Genomic DNA, 14,581 nt, shown 5'->3' with positions numbered 1-14,581 from the left:
CTCACTCACTCGCACACACACACACACACACACTCACTCACTCACTCACACACACACATACCACACACACTCACTCACACACACACACACTCACACACACACCACACACACTCACTCACACACACACACAACACACACACCACACACACACACACACCACACACACTCACTCACACACACCACACACACTCACTCACACACACACACTCACTCACACACACCACACACACACACACTCTCACACACACACCACACACACACACACACACACACACACACACACACACACACACACACACACACACACACACACACACACACACACACACACACACACACACACACTCACCCTCCCTCCCTCCGGAGGAACTCATCAGGCCAGGCAGCATCTATGGAAAAGAGTCACAGCCAACGTTTCAGGCCGAGACCCTTCATCAGGACAGGAAAAGAACATGAGGGGGTCAGTTAGAAAGTGGGGAAGAACCACAAGGTGATAGTTGAAATCCGTAGGTGGGGGGGGGGTGAAGTCAAGAGCTGGGAAGTTGGTGAAAGGGATACAGGGCTGGAGAAGAGGGAATCTGATAGGAGAGGGCAGAAGGCGTGGGAGAAAGAAAAGGGGGAGGAGCACTAGAGGGAGGTGATGGGCAGGCAGGCAGATAAGGTGAGAGAGGGAAATAAGAATAGGGAATGATGAAGGGGAGGGTGACATTATCAGAAGTTTGAGAAATCAGTGTTCATCCCATCAGGTTGGAGGCTGCCCAGACGGAATATACAGTGTTGCTCCTCCAACCTGAGTGTGGCCTCAACACGACAGTAGAGGAGGCCATGGACTGACATGTTGGAGTCGGAATGGGAATAGGAAGTGGAATTAAAATGTGTGGCCACTGGGAGATCCCGCTTTTTCTGGCGGATGGAGCGTAGGTGCTCAGTGAAGCAGTCTCCCAATCTACGCCGGGTCTTACCAATATACAGGAGGCCATACCGGGAGCACCAGATACAGTAGATGACCCCAACAGACTCACAGATGAAGTGCTGCCTCACCTGGAAGGACAGTTTGGGGCCCTGAATGGTGGTGAGGGAGGAGGCGTAGGGGCAGGTGTAGCACTTGTTCCGCTTGCAAGGATAAGTGCCAGGAGGGAGATCAGTGGGAAGGGACGAATAGACAAGGGAGTCACACAGGGAGTGACCCTTGCAGAAAGGAGAAAGTGTGGGGGGGGGGAGGAGGGGCGATGTGCTTGGTGGTGGGATCTACGGAGAATTATGTGCTGGACATCAAACCTCAGTCTCGCCGACCACACATTTTCCCTCATATCCCTTCCCAGAATGTGCCTCCCCTGGACAGATGGAAATAAGTTGTAATAAATCCCTGTCCCACTCCTATCCCACAATTTCTGCCATTTCCCTACCCCAGCCAACCTAACACAAGGTCTGGTTTCATACTTACCCAAAAAAAAACCTCAGACTTAGTAAGTGCCTGTTTTGCTATAAATTCTGCCCTTTCATTACCCGATACACCCACATGTAGAGGTACCCAACAAGACTCTACTATTATTCCCTGTGGAGGGATCAATTCAATAATTATGCATTCGGAATTCTCTGGAGACAGCTAAACCGTCCTTCAGAAAGGTGGCACACTCCCCCCCCCACTCCCACAGCTGGACATCTGTCATATCTTGCATCCTCATAACCCGGAATCTTAAACAATACACGATCGCAACTGAGCTTCTTGGACACAGATAACACTCAAACTTATGATTTAAGTTCCTGTCCATTGGCTAACAGACTTCTCTCACTCCAGTGAAGAACTGTGAGTTGATTGGAAAAGAACAATGTGTAGCACACTGTATACAATCACCCTCCACCACTGGTCCATTCCCTCTACAATCATTCCCCAAATCACCCTCCACCACTGGTCCATTCCCTCTGCAATCATTCCCCAAATCACCCTCCACTACCAGCCCATTCCCTCTACAATCATTCCCCAAATCACCCTCCACCAGCCCATTCACTCTACTATCATTCCCCAAATCAGCCTCGTACTGCTTTGTCAAACACCTCCGCCACAAGTTGAATTTCTCAGTGGTCAACTTTATTTCCATTCCAACAAGTCAATCCATGGCCTCATCCTCTGCCACGCTGAGGCCACTCTCAGGGTGAAGGAGCAACACCTCATATTTCATCTGGGTGGTATGAACATCAATTTCTCAATCTTATATAAAAAAAAACCACCTCCTCTTTTCTTCTATTCCAACACTGGCCTCTTACATCTTCTCACCTACAGTACCTATCACTACCCCCCCCTCCCCCCCCCCCCCCGGGTCCCCTCTTCCTTCCCTCACTCCTATCAGATTCCTGCTTCTCCAGCCCTTTAGCTTCCACACCCACCTGGCTTCACCTATAACCTAGCTAGTCTTTTTTTCTAAGGTGCTACCTTACTTGTTGAATGCTTCCAGTATTTTCAGTAGCTATCTCGTTCTTAAATCTGCATTTCATCTGAGCTACTTTGAGACTTAATTTAACTATTTAATATATATATACTGTGATTCACTTTTTTCTATCACTCTGTAATATACTGTACATTTTACCACTGCCGCAAAGACAACAAATTTCACGACATTACTGATTGTGATGCTGCTGATGTTGACCTTTGTCATCCCAGTCGTGCGGTGACGTCAGCAAATTAAGAACTACAATTCCCAGCGCACACCGCGCAAGGTTCGCGCATGCTCACTGAGTTAGTGAAGATGGAGGACACGTTACCTGAGGAGCCGGACCGGCAGAGTCCCGAGCCCGAGGGGGAGCCCGAGGGGGAACCCGAGCAGCAGCCGCAGACTTTCCGAGATCTGGTAACCGGTCCTGGGACGGCGCTGAGTGGTTGGGGGCGGGGGAATAGACACTGTCTGAGAAGCCTCTCTTTGCCCAGAGTCCTCAGTGGTTTGAAGTTGGGCCTGGGGCACATGTCGGGTGTCCGGTACCGGATTGCGGGGAAGGGGAGGGAGGTGGAGTGAAAGTAGGATGAGGGGGAGTAGGAAGAGCGGTGGGGAAGGGGTCAGATGAGGGGAGAGCGATGCGGTGGTAGTTTGGATGGAAGATGGGGGGAAGGGGAGAAGAAGAGGGGGTTGGGGTAGAATGGGGATGGTTCTGTATGTGCAGGTTCACCACCCACTACTATCTCTCCCCCCCCCCACCATTCATCTCCACTGCCCTCTCCCCTTTTCATTGAGTCATAGAACATTACAGCACGTAAACAGTCTATTAGGCTCTGCTAGTCTGTGCCGAACTTATTCTGCTCGTCCCATTGACCTGCACCGAGACAACAGCCTTCTATACCCTCCCATCCAGGTACCTATACAAACTACTCTTAAATGTTGAAATCAAGTGTGCATTCACACTTTCTATTGACAGCTTGTTCCACACTCTTACCACTCTGAGTGAAGATGTTACCCCCTCATGTTCCCCTTAAACATTTCACCTTTCACCCTTGACCCATGTCCTCTTGTTCTAAAACCAGAAGACGTAGGAGCAGAATTAGGCCTTTTGGCTCACTGAGTCTGCTCCACCATCCCATCATGGCTGATTTATTATCCCTCTCAACCATGTTTTCCTGCCTTCTCCCCGTAACCTTTGACATCCTGGTTAATCAAGAACTTAACAAAATTGGCTTTAAGTATACCCAAAGTCTGCAGGTGGCATCGGCAGTGAATTCCAGTGATTCACTACTCTCGTGAAAATTCCTCCTCATCTGTGTTAAAATGCATGTCCCTCTATTCTGAGGCTGTGCCCTCTGGTCCCAGACTCGCCCTATTTAGGGACAATCCTCTCCACATCCACTCTATGACGAAGGAGATCATGATCTTTGAGCGTGATTGTTCTCAGCAGATTTTTCTACAGAAGTGGTTTGCCATTGCCTTCTTCTAGGCAGTGTCTTTTCAAGATGGGTGATCCCAGCTGTTACCAACACCTTTCAGAGGCTGTACGCCTGGTGTCAGTGGTCGCATAACCAGGACTTGTGATGTGCACCAGCTGCCTGTGTGACCATCCCACCTGCTTCCATGGCTTCATGTATCCCTGATTGGTGTGTGTGTGTGTGTGTGGGGGGGGGGGGGGTGGTGGTGGAGCAAAACAGGTGCTCCTTCTTGCCCAAGGGTGACCTGCAGGCTAGCGGAGGGAAGGAGCACCTTACACCTCCTTTGGTAGAAATGTATCTCCACCCTGCCACCCCAATTGTGTATACCTCTATCAAAACTTCCCTCTATGGAATAACATTAAAAACCTATTCAATCTTTCCCTATCTTCAAATCCTGGCAGCATCCTTGTAAACTCCCTCTGCACTCAGATCAGAAGTACACACAGTACTCCAAATTGGGTCTCACTAATGTCTTGGACAACTTCAACATGACATCCCAATTCTTGTGCTCAGTACTTTGATTTATGAAGGCCAGTGTGCCAAAATCTCTCTTTATTACCCTATCTGTGATGCTTCTTTCAAGGAATTATGGATCTATATCCTCAGATCCCTCTGTTCTGCTGCAATCTGCAGTGCCCTTCCGCTCTCTGTGAAAGTCCAACCCTGGCTGGACCTCCCAAAGTGCAAGGCTTCAAATTCCATCTATCATTTTTCTGCATGATCCAGATCCCTCTGCAAGCCACGATAGCCTTCCTTGCTGTCCACTACACCCCTAAACTTGGTGTCATCCGCAAATTTTCTGATCCATTTTACTACATTATCATCCAGATCGTTGACATAGATGATAAAAAACAGTGTGCCCAGTACAGATCCCTGGGGAACACCGCTAGTCACGGTCCTCCCGCGAAATCAATAGAACTTACTACCTCACCTTGAGTGCCAAGCGACTGAACCTATTTGACCATCCTCCTTGTCAAAGGCCTTGCGTGTAGACAATACCCACTGCCTTTCCTTTATCAACTTTCCTGGTAACTTCTTTGAAAAACTATAAAATTGGTCAGAAGCAAACTACCATATACAAAACCACATTGACTATCCCTAATCTGTCCCTGTCTATCCAAGTACTTGTGTGTTCTGTTCCTTAGAATACTTTACAGTAACTTAGCCACTACTGATGTCAGGCTCACCAGCCTATAATTTCTCGGCTTGTTCTTAGAGTCTTCAACAAAAGAACAATCTTGGGTATCCTCCAATTCTCCTGCACCTCACCCATGGCCAAAGATGTTTTAAGCACCTCTGCTAGGGCCCCTGCAATTTCTGCACTAGCCTCCCACAAGGTCCAATGGAACACCTTCTCAGACTTTGTGGAATTTAATCACCCTAATTTACCTCTTGGCTGCAAGCATTTCCTCTCCGGAATCTGTATACACATAGTCTGTGACCATACTTCTGTATCACTTTTGCATCACTTCTGTAGACTCTGTATCTGTCTCCCTAGTCAATACAGATGCAAATTATCTATTTAATATCTCCCCATATCTTTTGGCTCCATGCATATATGGCCTCTCTGATTTTCAAGAAGACCAATTTTGTCCTTTGCTATCCTTTTGCTCTTAATACATCTGTAGAAGCCCTTGGGATTCTCCTTCACCTTGTCCTCGTGCCCACTGATTTCCTTAAGTGTTCTCTTGTTCCTGTACTTCTCAAGTACCTCATTTGTTCCTTGCTGTTTTTACCTGCTACGCACCTCCTTCTTAACCAGGACCTCAATATCTCAAAAACCAAGGTTCCCTAAGCCTGTTACTCTTGCCTTTCATTCTGACAGGAACCGTGTACTCTCAAAATTTCACCTTTGAATGCTTCCCACTTAGCAAGCACATTTTTGCCAGAAAACAATCTTTCCTGCTCCACACTTACCAGATCCTTTCTGATACCATGACATTTGGTCTTTCTCCAATTTAGAATCTCCACCTGAGGACCAGATCCATCTTTCTTCGTAATTATATTGAATCTAATGGCATTATGATCGTTAGATCCGGTGTTTCCCTACTCACAGTTCTGCCACTTTCCTTGACTTTTGTTCACTAATAGCTGATCCAGTATCAGAATCTCTGTAGTTGGGACCGCTGTATATTGATGAAGGAAATTTTACTGAACTCATTTGACAAACTCTATTCCATCTAGCCCTTTTACAGTATGGGAGTCCCAGACAATGTGTGGAAAGTTAAAATCATCTACTATCATAACCTTGTGTTTTTTTTGCAACTGTTTGTGATCACTTTACAAATTTGCGACTGTTTACAAATTTGGGTGGTCTATAATATAATCCCATTAATGTGATCATCCTGCCTTATTCCTCAGTTGCACCGTATCGTGTCAGTAGACAAGCTCTCTGGTCTGTTGTGTCTGAGGATTGTTGTGACTTTTTTCCTGTCTGGTAATGTCATCCTTTAATCCCTCCTGCTCTATCAAATGTAGAACAACGGGACCCCGGAACATTGAGCTGCCTGTCCTGCCCCTCCTGCAGCCAACTCTCAGTGGTTACGATGTCATGATTCCACGTGCTGATCCATACTCTAAGCTTTTCCGCCTCTCTTGTGACACTCTATGCATTGAGATGGATGCAGCTCTGAACATTATTCCCACCATGTTCGACATCTCAGTTCTCGTTTTTGTACGTAGGATTAACAACATCTTTTCCTACAACCACTCTGGTACCCTGTAACTCTAGGTTTTAAACAACCCTCCCCCCTCCTCCAGTGCAACATTAGCAAACCTTCCTACAGTGGTATTTGTTCCTCTCCAGTTCAGGTGCAAACCATGCTAGCTGTACAGGTCTCACTTTCCCTGGACGAGATTCCAATGATCCTAAAACCTGAATCCCTCCCTTCTGCACCATCTCCTTACCCATCTGTTAAATTGTATTAGCTTCCTATTTCTGGCCTTACTAGTACATGGCACAGGTAGCAATCCTCGTATCACTACCCTGGAGATCCTGTTCCTTAACTTGGCACCTAACTCCCTGAACTCACTTTGCACGATCTCGTCACTCTTCCTACCCATGCCATTGGTACCGAAATGGACCACGATCTCTGCCTGTTAACCGTCCCACTAAAGACTGCTGTAGACGCGAGCCGAGATATCCCTAGCCTGGGCACCCAGGAGGCAACATACCATCTGGGAATCCCGTTCTCATCTATGGAACCCTATCTGTTCCGCTAACCATAGAATCTCCTTTCGCTACAGCTTGCCTCCTCCCCCATTCCCTTCTGAGCCACAGAGTCAGACTTGGTACCAGAGACCTAACCGCTGTGGCTGTCCTCTGCTGGACCATCCCCCAATGGTATCCAACAGTATATCTGTTCTTGGTGGGAACAACGGCAAAGGTAACCATTTCCCCCTCCTGATGGTCTCCCAATACCCATTTCCTTCATTTGGGTGTAACTACCTCTCTGACTTGAAGATCTCCCTTGGATATCTCTGTGTCAGCCATCAGTACCTCCATTCCTTTTCCCATAGCCTTGCTGTGGCAGCAGTCATACCCGAGGCCCTTATTTGACTTTTGCCTGAAGGGGTGTCGGAATGTTTTCCTGTGTGTGTAACTCAGTTTTGGTATCTCTTTGTATTCTAGGGTGTGACTGAGGTTTTGTGTGAGGCCTGTGAGCAACTGGGATGGAAATCTCCCACCAGCATCCAGAAAGAGGCTTTGCCCGTGGCCTTGCAAGGTGAGAGATAGACCAACAGTGGCTGCTGTCCGGCTGGATATCTCAAACCTTTTTTGCTGTTTTATATGTAGATGTTTTCTTGCCTGGTTGCTGATTGAAGCTTTGGTGACCTGGTTAATGATTGCACTTTTGCACATATCAATCACCTGCCCAGTTGGGTGTTTAAAAATTCCTGTGGCATTTTCTGAAGGGGAAGTTTCTCCTGAGTGCCTGGCTCACGTTTAACATAGAAAACCTACAACACAATACAGGCCTTTCGGCCCACAATGTTGTGCCGAACATGTACTTACTTTAGAAATTACCTAGGGTTACCCGTAACCCTCTATTTTTCTAAGCTCCATGTACCTATCCAGCAGACTCTTAAAAGACCCTATCGTATCCGCCTCCACCACTGTCGCCGGCAGCCCATTCCATGCACTCACCACTCTGCGTAAAAAGAAAAACAGCAACAACAACAACAACTTACCCCTGATATCTCCTCTGTACCTACTTCCAAGCACCTTAAAACTGTGCCCTCTCATGATAGCCATTTCAGCCCTGGGAAGAAGCCTTTGACTATCCACACGATCAAAGCCTCTCATCATTTTATACACCTCTATCAGGACACCTCTCATCCTCCCTCTGCCGCTCAAAGGAGAAAAAGCCGAGTTCACTCAACCTATTCTCACAAGGCATTCTCCCGTGCACAGAAACGGAACTTTCTTGAGAAGAGCAGGGTCTGTCAGTAACCTGTCTCTGTGTGTCTTTTTTTTATAGGGCAGGGCGCCTCTATAACCCATACCTCCAATCCCGTCTCACTGACTGGAGCACCTGACTCCAGTAGAAGGCATATTACCCCAGAGGCTCACATGCTTTTTGAACCTAGCCTAGTGATTGTTTAAATTGGTGTTCTCCGTATCGGTGTGAAGAATTCCAACTGTGTGTGTTATTATTTTAGGCAGATTGTGTTTTTGTCTATTATTGTGACTTAGAAGAAGATCTGACCACATTTTATGAGTGGTCATAATACAGACAACCAGTTAATTGTAAAGGGTTCACAAACTTTTTCTTGCAACTGTACTTCAATTGGATCACACTTGAGTCTCGCAGAATCATAGGAGATGAATCTGATTTTTGTCGTGGTTTCTCGTGCCCCACAAACGACCAGGAAACGCAGAAGATTCTTCAAGAAGGGTTAAATTTTAATTTGCAAATCAAAGCTGAGACAGTCATTGAGCTAGTCGCTGATTGCCCACCGATCCTTGTACATAGCATTTTTTATAGCAATCTCCTGGTTTAGTTGCATTAGCATATCCAATCGTGCTACAGTTGCGTATCACCAGTACATCCGCCACTATTGTTTCTACCCATTAATCATGTTTTAATCTACATCTCTTAGCTACCTCTCATTAACACACCATTATCTTCTACATTCTTAAGATTTCATTCTCCTACTAAATTGGATACATGCATAGCAAAATAGCAAACTCAAAGCTGACTACATAATCTACATCTCTTAGCTAGCCTCTCATTAACACACCATTGTCTTCTACATTCTTAAAATTTCATTCTCCTACTAAATTGGATACATGCATAGCAAATAGCAAGTTCAAAGCTGACTACATAGTTTTGGTTACACAGCAAATAATGCAACTTTTACACTCCAATATATCCCTCCTTTGGTCTCACACAGAGAAAGACTAAGAGTCCGCGCACAAAAGCCCCAATAAACTCAAGCACTTATTCCCAAATCTCGGGTTAAACTATAATTTTCTGCGCCAAGACCTCAAAGTATTCTCTCCCTGTTAGCCTGGGCCGCTGAGCCAAAAACATGTCCCTTTGTACAGGTTTGTACAGGGGAAAAAAACTCAGAAGCCCTTACAATCTACTCCCACTGTCGTTTTGCTCTTGTTCATCCTGCAGGTGTTGTAGGCTGTAACGATACATTTTCGGTGTTTCTTTCTCCACTAAGCTTGCTTCAGTAATTGCCACGAGCATCGGAAATTGTTTGGTTGCAGCACGCACTACAAGAGACTTGAGACAAGGAAGAAAACCGCACAGCTCAACAATACAATACAATACTGACAGTTATTGCCATTTTAGTCAGCCATGCTCCCCATCCTCTGTCTACTTTCTAACCAGTCAAATAACTGATGTCCGAACCCTGCATTCTGTGCGCATACCTCGCACTGTGACAAGACAAAGTCCACTGAAGCCTGTAAATAAGGTGACCAAAAAACATCCTTCTTTATTTTCTTTATCACTTCCCCCCTTGCACAATGGTCAATCCCATGCGCTTCTGAAATCAGAATCGTCAGTAGAGGGGTGGGCGCTACCAACAAACCGTCTTCCATGCTCCACAAGCCTTCCGGGTTCTGCTTGGCCCCCCTTCGTCTCCACATTGTCTGTTCTGCCAAAGTTGCCTTACCTTGTATTTCAATTAGGTCCTCTACCACAGGTTCTGGAGCTAGGCTTACTTGGGGGGCAATGACAGCTGATGTACATCCAGACTCTTTTCTGGCTGCCTTGTCCGCAGCTTGATTTCCCTTTGTTAATACATCATTTCCCTTTTTATGTGCCTGGCATTTTACTATAGCCAATGCTTTAGGTTTCATCATGGCTTCTATTAAGTCTAGAATTCGCTCTCTGTTTCCACACTGCCCCAAATAAATGGCATACTCCATGAGCATATGCCGAATCAGTATAGATGTCTACTTTCTCACCTTCTATCATTTCACACGCAGCTGTCAGGGCTTTGATTTCTGCTAGTTGGGCGGAACACGGTTGGGGACAGGACTCCATCCTAATAATCTTATAGCTCGACTGATCCTGCTGCACTACTGAGAACCCTGCATGATTTCCATCATAATCCCTATAACAAGAGCCATCTACAAACAAAACCTTTTTATCTGCATCCTCTAGTGGTTCTGACCGTAAATCTGCTCTCAATTTGGCAAATGCCATCGTCTTCCCTACACAATCATGGGGTTCTCCTTCATAGCCCAAAGGGACAAAATTGGCTATATTACTGGTAGTGCATCTCTGTATAGTTATGCCTGGAAATGTCAATAGCATCTGATACGCTGCTATCCTGGCTGGCGTCAGCACAAATTTCCCTCTTTCCAGCAATTCTGCTACTTTGTGGTGTGTGTACAGAGTCACAGGATAGCCCAGGGTTACAGATGATGCCTTTTCATATGCATAGTACAGCGCCGCCAATCCCTGATAACAGGGTGGATACCCCTGAGCCACCTCATCTAGTCTCGTACTGTAGTATGCTATCGGCTGCTTTGCTTTTCCTGTGCCTGCCTCTTGTGTTATAACCGCTGTGACATAACCCTCCTGTCGGTTGGATGCATACAAATGAAAAACCTTCTCGTAGTCAGGCAAAGCTAATGCTGGTGCTGACTGCAATTCCTGCTTAATAGTATTGAAAGCTATCTCCGCCTCTCCATTCTACTGTAAGCCGTTCTTCAAATTTGTATGTCCTGCTTCTTTCATTATCTTTCTCAAAGGTGCCACCATCTCAGCATATTCTCCTATCCAATCTGAGCTGTACCCTGCCATTCCCAAAAACGTCATCATATGCCCTACAGTCTGGGGTTTTGAGGCCTTAGTTATTGCCTCAATCTGATCTGGTGCTATCGCCTTCACTCCCTTGGATATTACCCTGCCTAAGTATTCCACTTGCTGCGTGCAAAATTGCAGTTTCTTTTTGGATACTTTATGTCCCGTCCTGCCGTACTGTGGGAGCAAATCAACAGGTAACGCATACAAATCACATACTGTAACAATGTACTTTCGAATGGTATGCCCTCTAGGTCTGCCTTCAACACCTGATTAAAAACATGTAGTGAATGTTTAAACCCTTGCAGCATTCTGGTATAGGTATACTGAGCACCTCTGTAAGTAAATGCAAACAGATACTGACACTGGTCGGCCAGAGGAATGCTAAAGAAAGCCGAACACAAATCAATCACTGAAAAGTAACTTGCTTCGGGTGGAACATTAGTCAAAAGCGTGTGTGGGTTGGGGACTACCGCTGGCCAGTCCTCTACCACATCATTTACTGCTCGCAAATCATGCACCAATCTCCACTTAGATTTATCTGCTTTTAAGACCGGCAGCAACGGGGTATTGCATGGACTGTTTGTTCTTTTAAGCACTCCTATTTCAAGCAACCCCTGCACTGTCGATGCTATTCCCTCTTCTGCTTCTGGTCTTAGAGGGTATTGTGGTCTCCTGGGTGGAATTGCTCCCTTTTTCAGCCTTATTTCCACCAGACTAGCTGTTTTTATTTTCCCTATGTCCGTGTCATGCTGCGACCACAGAATAGACGGCAACTCATCTAACCTATCTTTCTGCTGGCCTTTTCCCCAGCAATGGCATGTGTGGTTGGGGAGTTATTTCGACCTCTCTCACTGTCCCTACCATATCCACACTTACCATTATTTTAATGCAATTGTTGTCTTCTGATATCCACACCTCTGGCGTGATTTTCCTCCACACTGTTACGGTTTCAGCACTCTTAACTAAGGGTCCTAAGTCTTTAGACTGATATCCCTTGTTTACCAACAACGTTATGTGGGGCGCAGCCTCCGGTATCCTGTACCATTTTTCTAAAAAGGTGTTCCACTTAACTTGTAAAGCTGCCCCTTGCTTTTCAATTATCACAGCCTCCCCTTCCAGGTGCTGTTGGCTACATGCCTCCAGGTGCCATCTCTCCTGTAACTCCCTGTTCTGAGTCTCGTCAAAAATCACTGTACAATGTAGCTCAGATTTGGGCATTACCGCCCTGGGTAATATAGCCTGCACGCCCTTTTTCAATTTTTCCCAGGTTTCCTGAATCTGATCTGCGATGTCTCCTATCCAAAAGACATCAGCCTTCTTGTCTTCTCGCACTATCAATTGAGCCCCTGCTCTTCCCACACTCAGCCCATTTCTGGTGCATTCTAATTTTAATTCCAGTTTCAATAAGGCACCTCTGCCTAACAAATTAATTGGAGTTCCTTTAAATACTAGCACCGGCAAAACAATTCCTTTATTTCCCATTCTCAACTGCACTGGAGCCGTGTACTGTGTCAACTGTGTTTTCCCCGAGAACCCTACCGTCTTAATAAACTTTCCTGACATGGAAAGGTGAAGGGCATACTGTGGCTGTACACAAGTGTACGTGGCTCCAGTAACTATCATCATTGGTGTCAATTGCCCTTCTAACATAACCTGAACAATGGGTTCCTCGTCTGCCTCCCTTGTTATCATTGGGTAATGTCCCTTCCCACTCGAGTTCTTGGGGCACCCCTAATATCTCGCATAGGGGTTCACAGGTCCGCTTGGGCCTGGTCCATGGCTAAACTTTAGTTCCCTTCTTATCGGTTCCTGCTAGTGTGTGACAGGCCATGGTGTAAATGGACAATCTCTTCTCATGTGACCTGGCTGATTACATCCCCAGCACAATCTCTCTACCTCTCTTTCCCCGTTTCCTCACTGGTCCCCTCTGCCCATAGCTCCTCTGTCCCCCTCCTTGGGACTTCCAGTCCTGTCTCGGCTGTTTGAATTTGGTCTGTTCCTGATAGGGCATTTGTGGGAATGCTCCTCCAAAGAGGATGATTATTGGCATGGGGTTTTCTGGCCCTTGTCTTACAGTATGATCGGTTCCTCCATATAGCGGTGCTTTATCCAGTTCGATGGCTGTACTCGGACCGGTGGTTGCTGGCAGCATCTTTTTGCTTTTCTCTTTTTCCTTCTTTTTGAGTTCTTCGAGCTGCATTTGTATTAACTTTCTTTGCACCTCTTCCTGCTGCTCAGCCAACCTTCGTTTGTCTTTCCGGTATTTCTCAACCGCATGGACTATGTGGTCTCTAAATTCTTGTGGGGTCATTGATGTCAGCCCAACCACTTCCTCCAGTTTGGATTTTACTTGCGGAGGCATTGCATCCAAAATGCTATGTCGGAACAGTGTGGTGATAAATAAGCTATTTTCCACCTCTTGCTCAGTCTCCAGTTTCCACCTTTTCAACAGGTTTTCTACGTAGGCTGCTGGGTTTTCAGTGTCTCCCAATGGATCCCCCTTTAAGGCTTTGGGGTCCACTTTGGGTGGATAAAGCTTCCTGAGGGCCTCACTCTGTCAAACCCGTCTCCATCAGTTCTTGGGTCGTTCGAGTTTACTATGCCAGCCATTTCCATTAGTTCATTAAATTTGGAGGTTCCCATCAACCTTATCAATAGTGCCTTCAAATCTCCCATAGCCAATAATCGTCCCGCCGTTTCTTCTTCAAAGGCTCTAATCCATTTCCCTGCTCCTTCATGTAGATTGGGCAGAGTGTTTTTCAGCCCTTCTAGGTCCTGGGATCACCAAGGGATGTACTGCACTTGATCCTTGTCAGGACAAGTGCATCCTGTCCTAACAACAGCATCATTCTTCCTCCTTCTTCCCACCTGCCCTGGCTCTCCTCCTCGTCTGACTCCCCCATCTGTCTCATGGTATGTCTTTACTGCCTCCCACACAAATTTCTCCGGGGTCCTCTTCTTCCCTCGGTCTCCCTGTGGAGTCCTTCCTTTCTGTCTTGATTCAATACTTGGTTGGCCCCTGGAGTATTTTTCGCATCTCCTCTGGCAATCCCCTCTCAGTAACTTATCTGGCTCTCTCTCTACTTCCGCAAGTCGCTTCCCTACCGCCTCCTTCTGCTCTTCTAGGCTTCTGCCTCCTACCTCTTCCCCACAAATTCTCGCATCCTCTCTCTCCACTTAACTCTTGCTCCTCCAATGAGTCACCTTCCCTTTCTTCCTGTCCGTGTCTGTACACCTGTGGCAGGGACTCCTCATGATCCTTACTCGTGCTTGATTCCCTTCTCTCTTGTGTTTCTCCAAGACTCTCATCTCCTATCTTTTTTCCACTTCCTCTTGAATGCCTCATCTCTTCCTGCCCTGATGAGCCACTTTCTTTTCTAGTCTGTTTATTTCTATGGTA

General features: G+C 46.4%; 1 protein-coding gene across 1 annotated transcript in view; it reads left to right on the top strand.

Moving 5' to 3' along the window:
* Positions 1 to 2,734: 2,734 nt before the first annotated feature.
* The window catches only part of ddx47 (DEAD (Asp-Glu-Ala-Asp) box polypeptide 47), a 49,797-nt gene continuing 37,950 nt past the window's right edge, over positions 2,735 to 14,581 (top strand). Inside the window, exons 1-2 of the mRNA XM_073034021.1 lie at positions 2,735 to 2,846; positions 7,539 to 7,632. Coding sequence (XP_072890122.1) covers positions 2,745 to 2,846; positions 7,539 to 7,632 — 196 coding nt within the window. The 5' untranslated portion in view covers positions 2,735 to 2,744. The remainder of the gene's footprint in view (positions 2,847 to 7,538; positions 7,633 to 14,581) is intronic.

This window comes from Hemitrygon akajei, chromosome 31 (genome assembly GCF_048418815.1).
Source record: "Hemitrygon akajei chromosome 31, sHemAka1.3, whole genome shotgun sequence".
NCBI classification, from domain to species: Eukaryota; Metazoa; Chordata; class Chondrichthyes; order Myliobatiformes; family Dasyatidae; genus Hemitrygon; species Hemitrygon akajei.
Note: the sequence above shows the minus strand (reverse complement) of the source record. Positions and strands in the feature narration are given on the sequence as shown.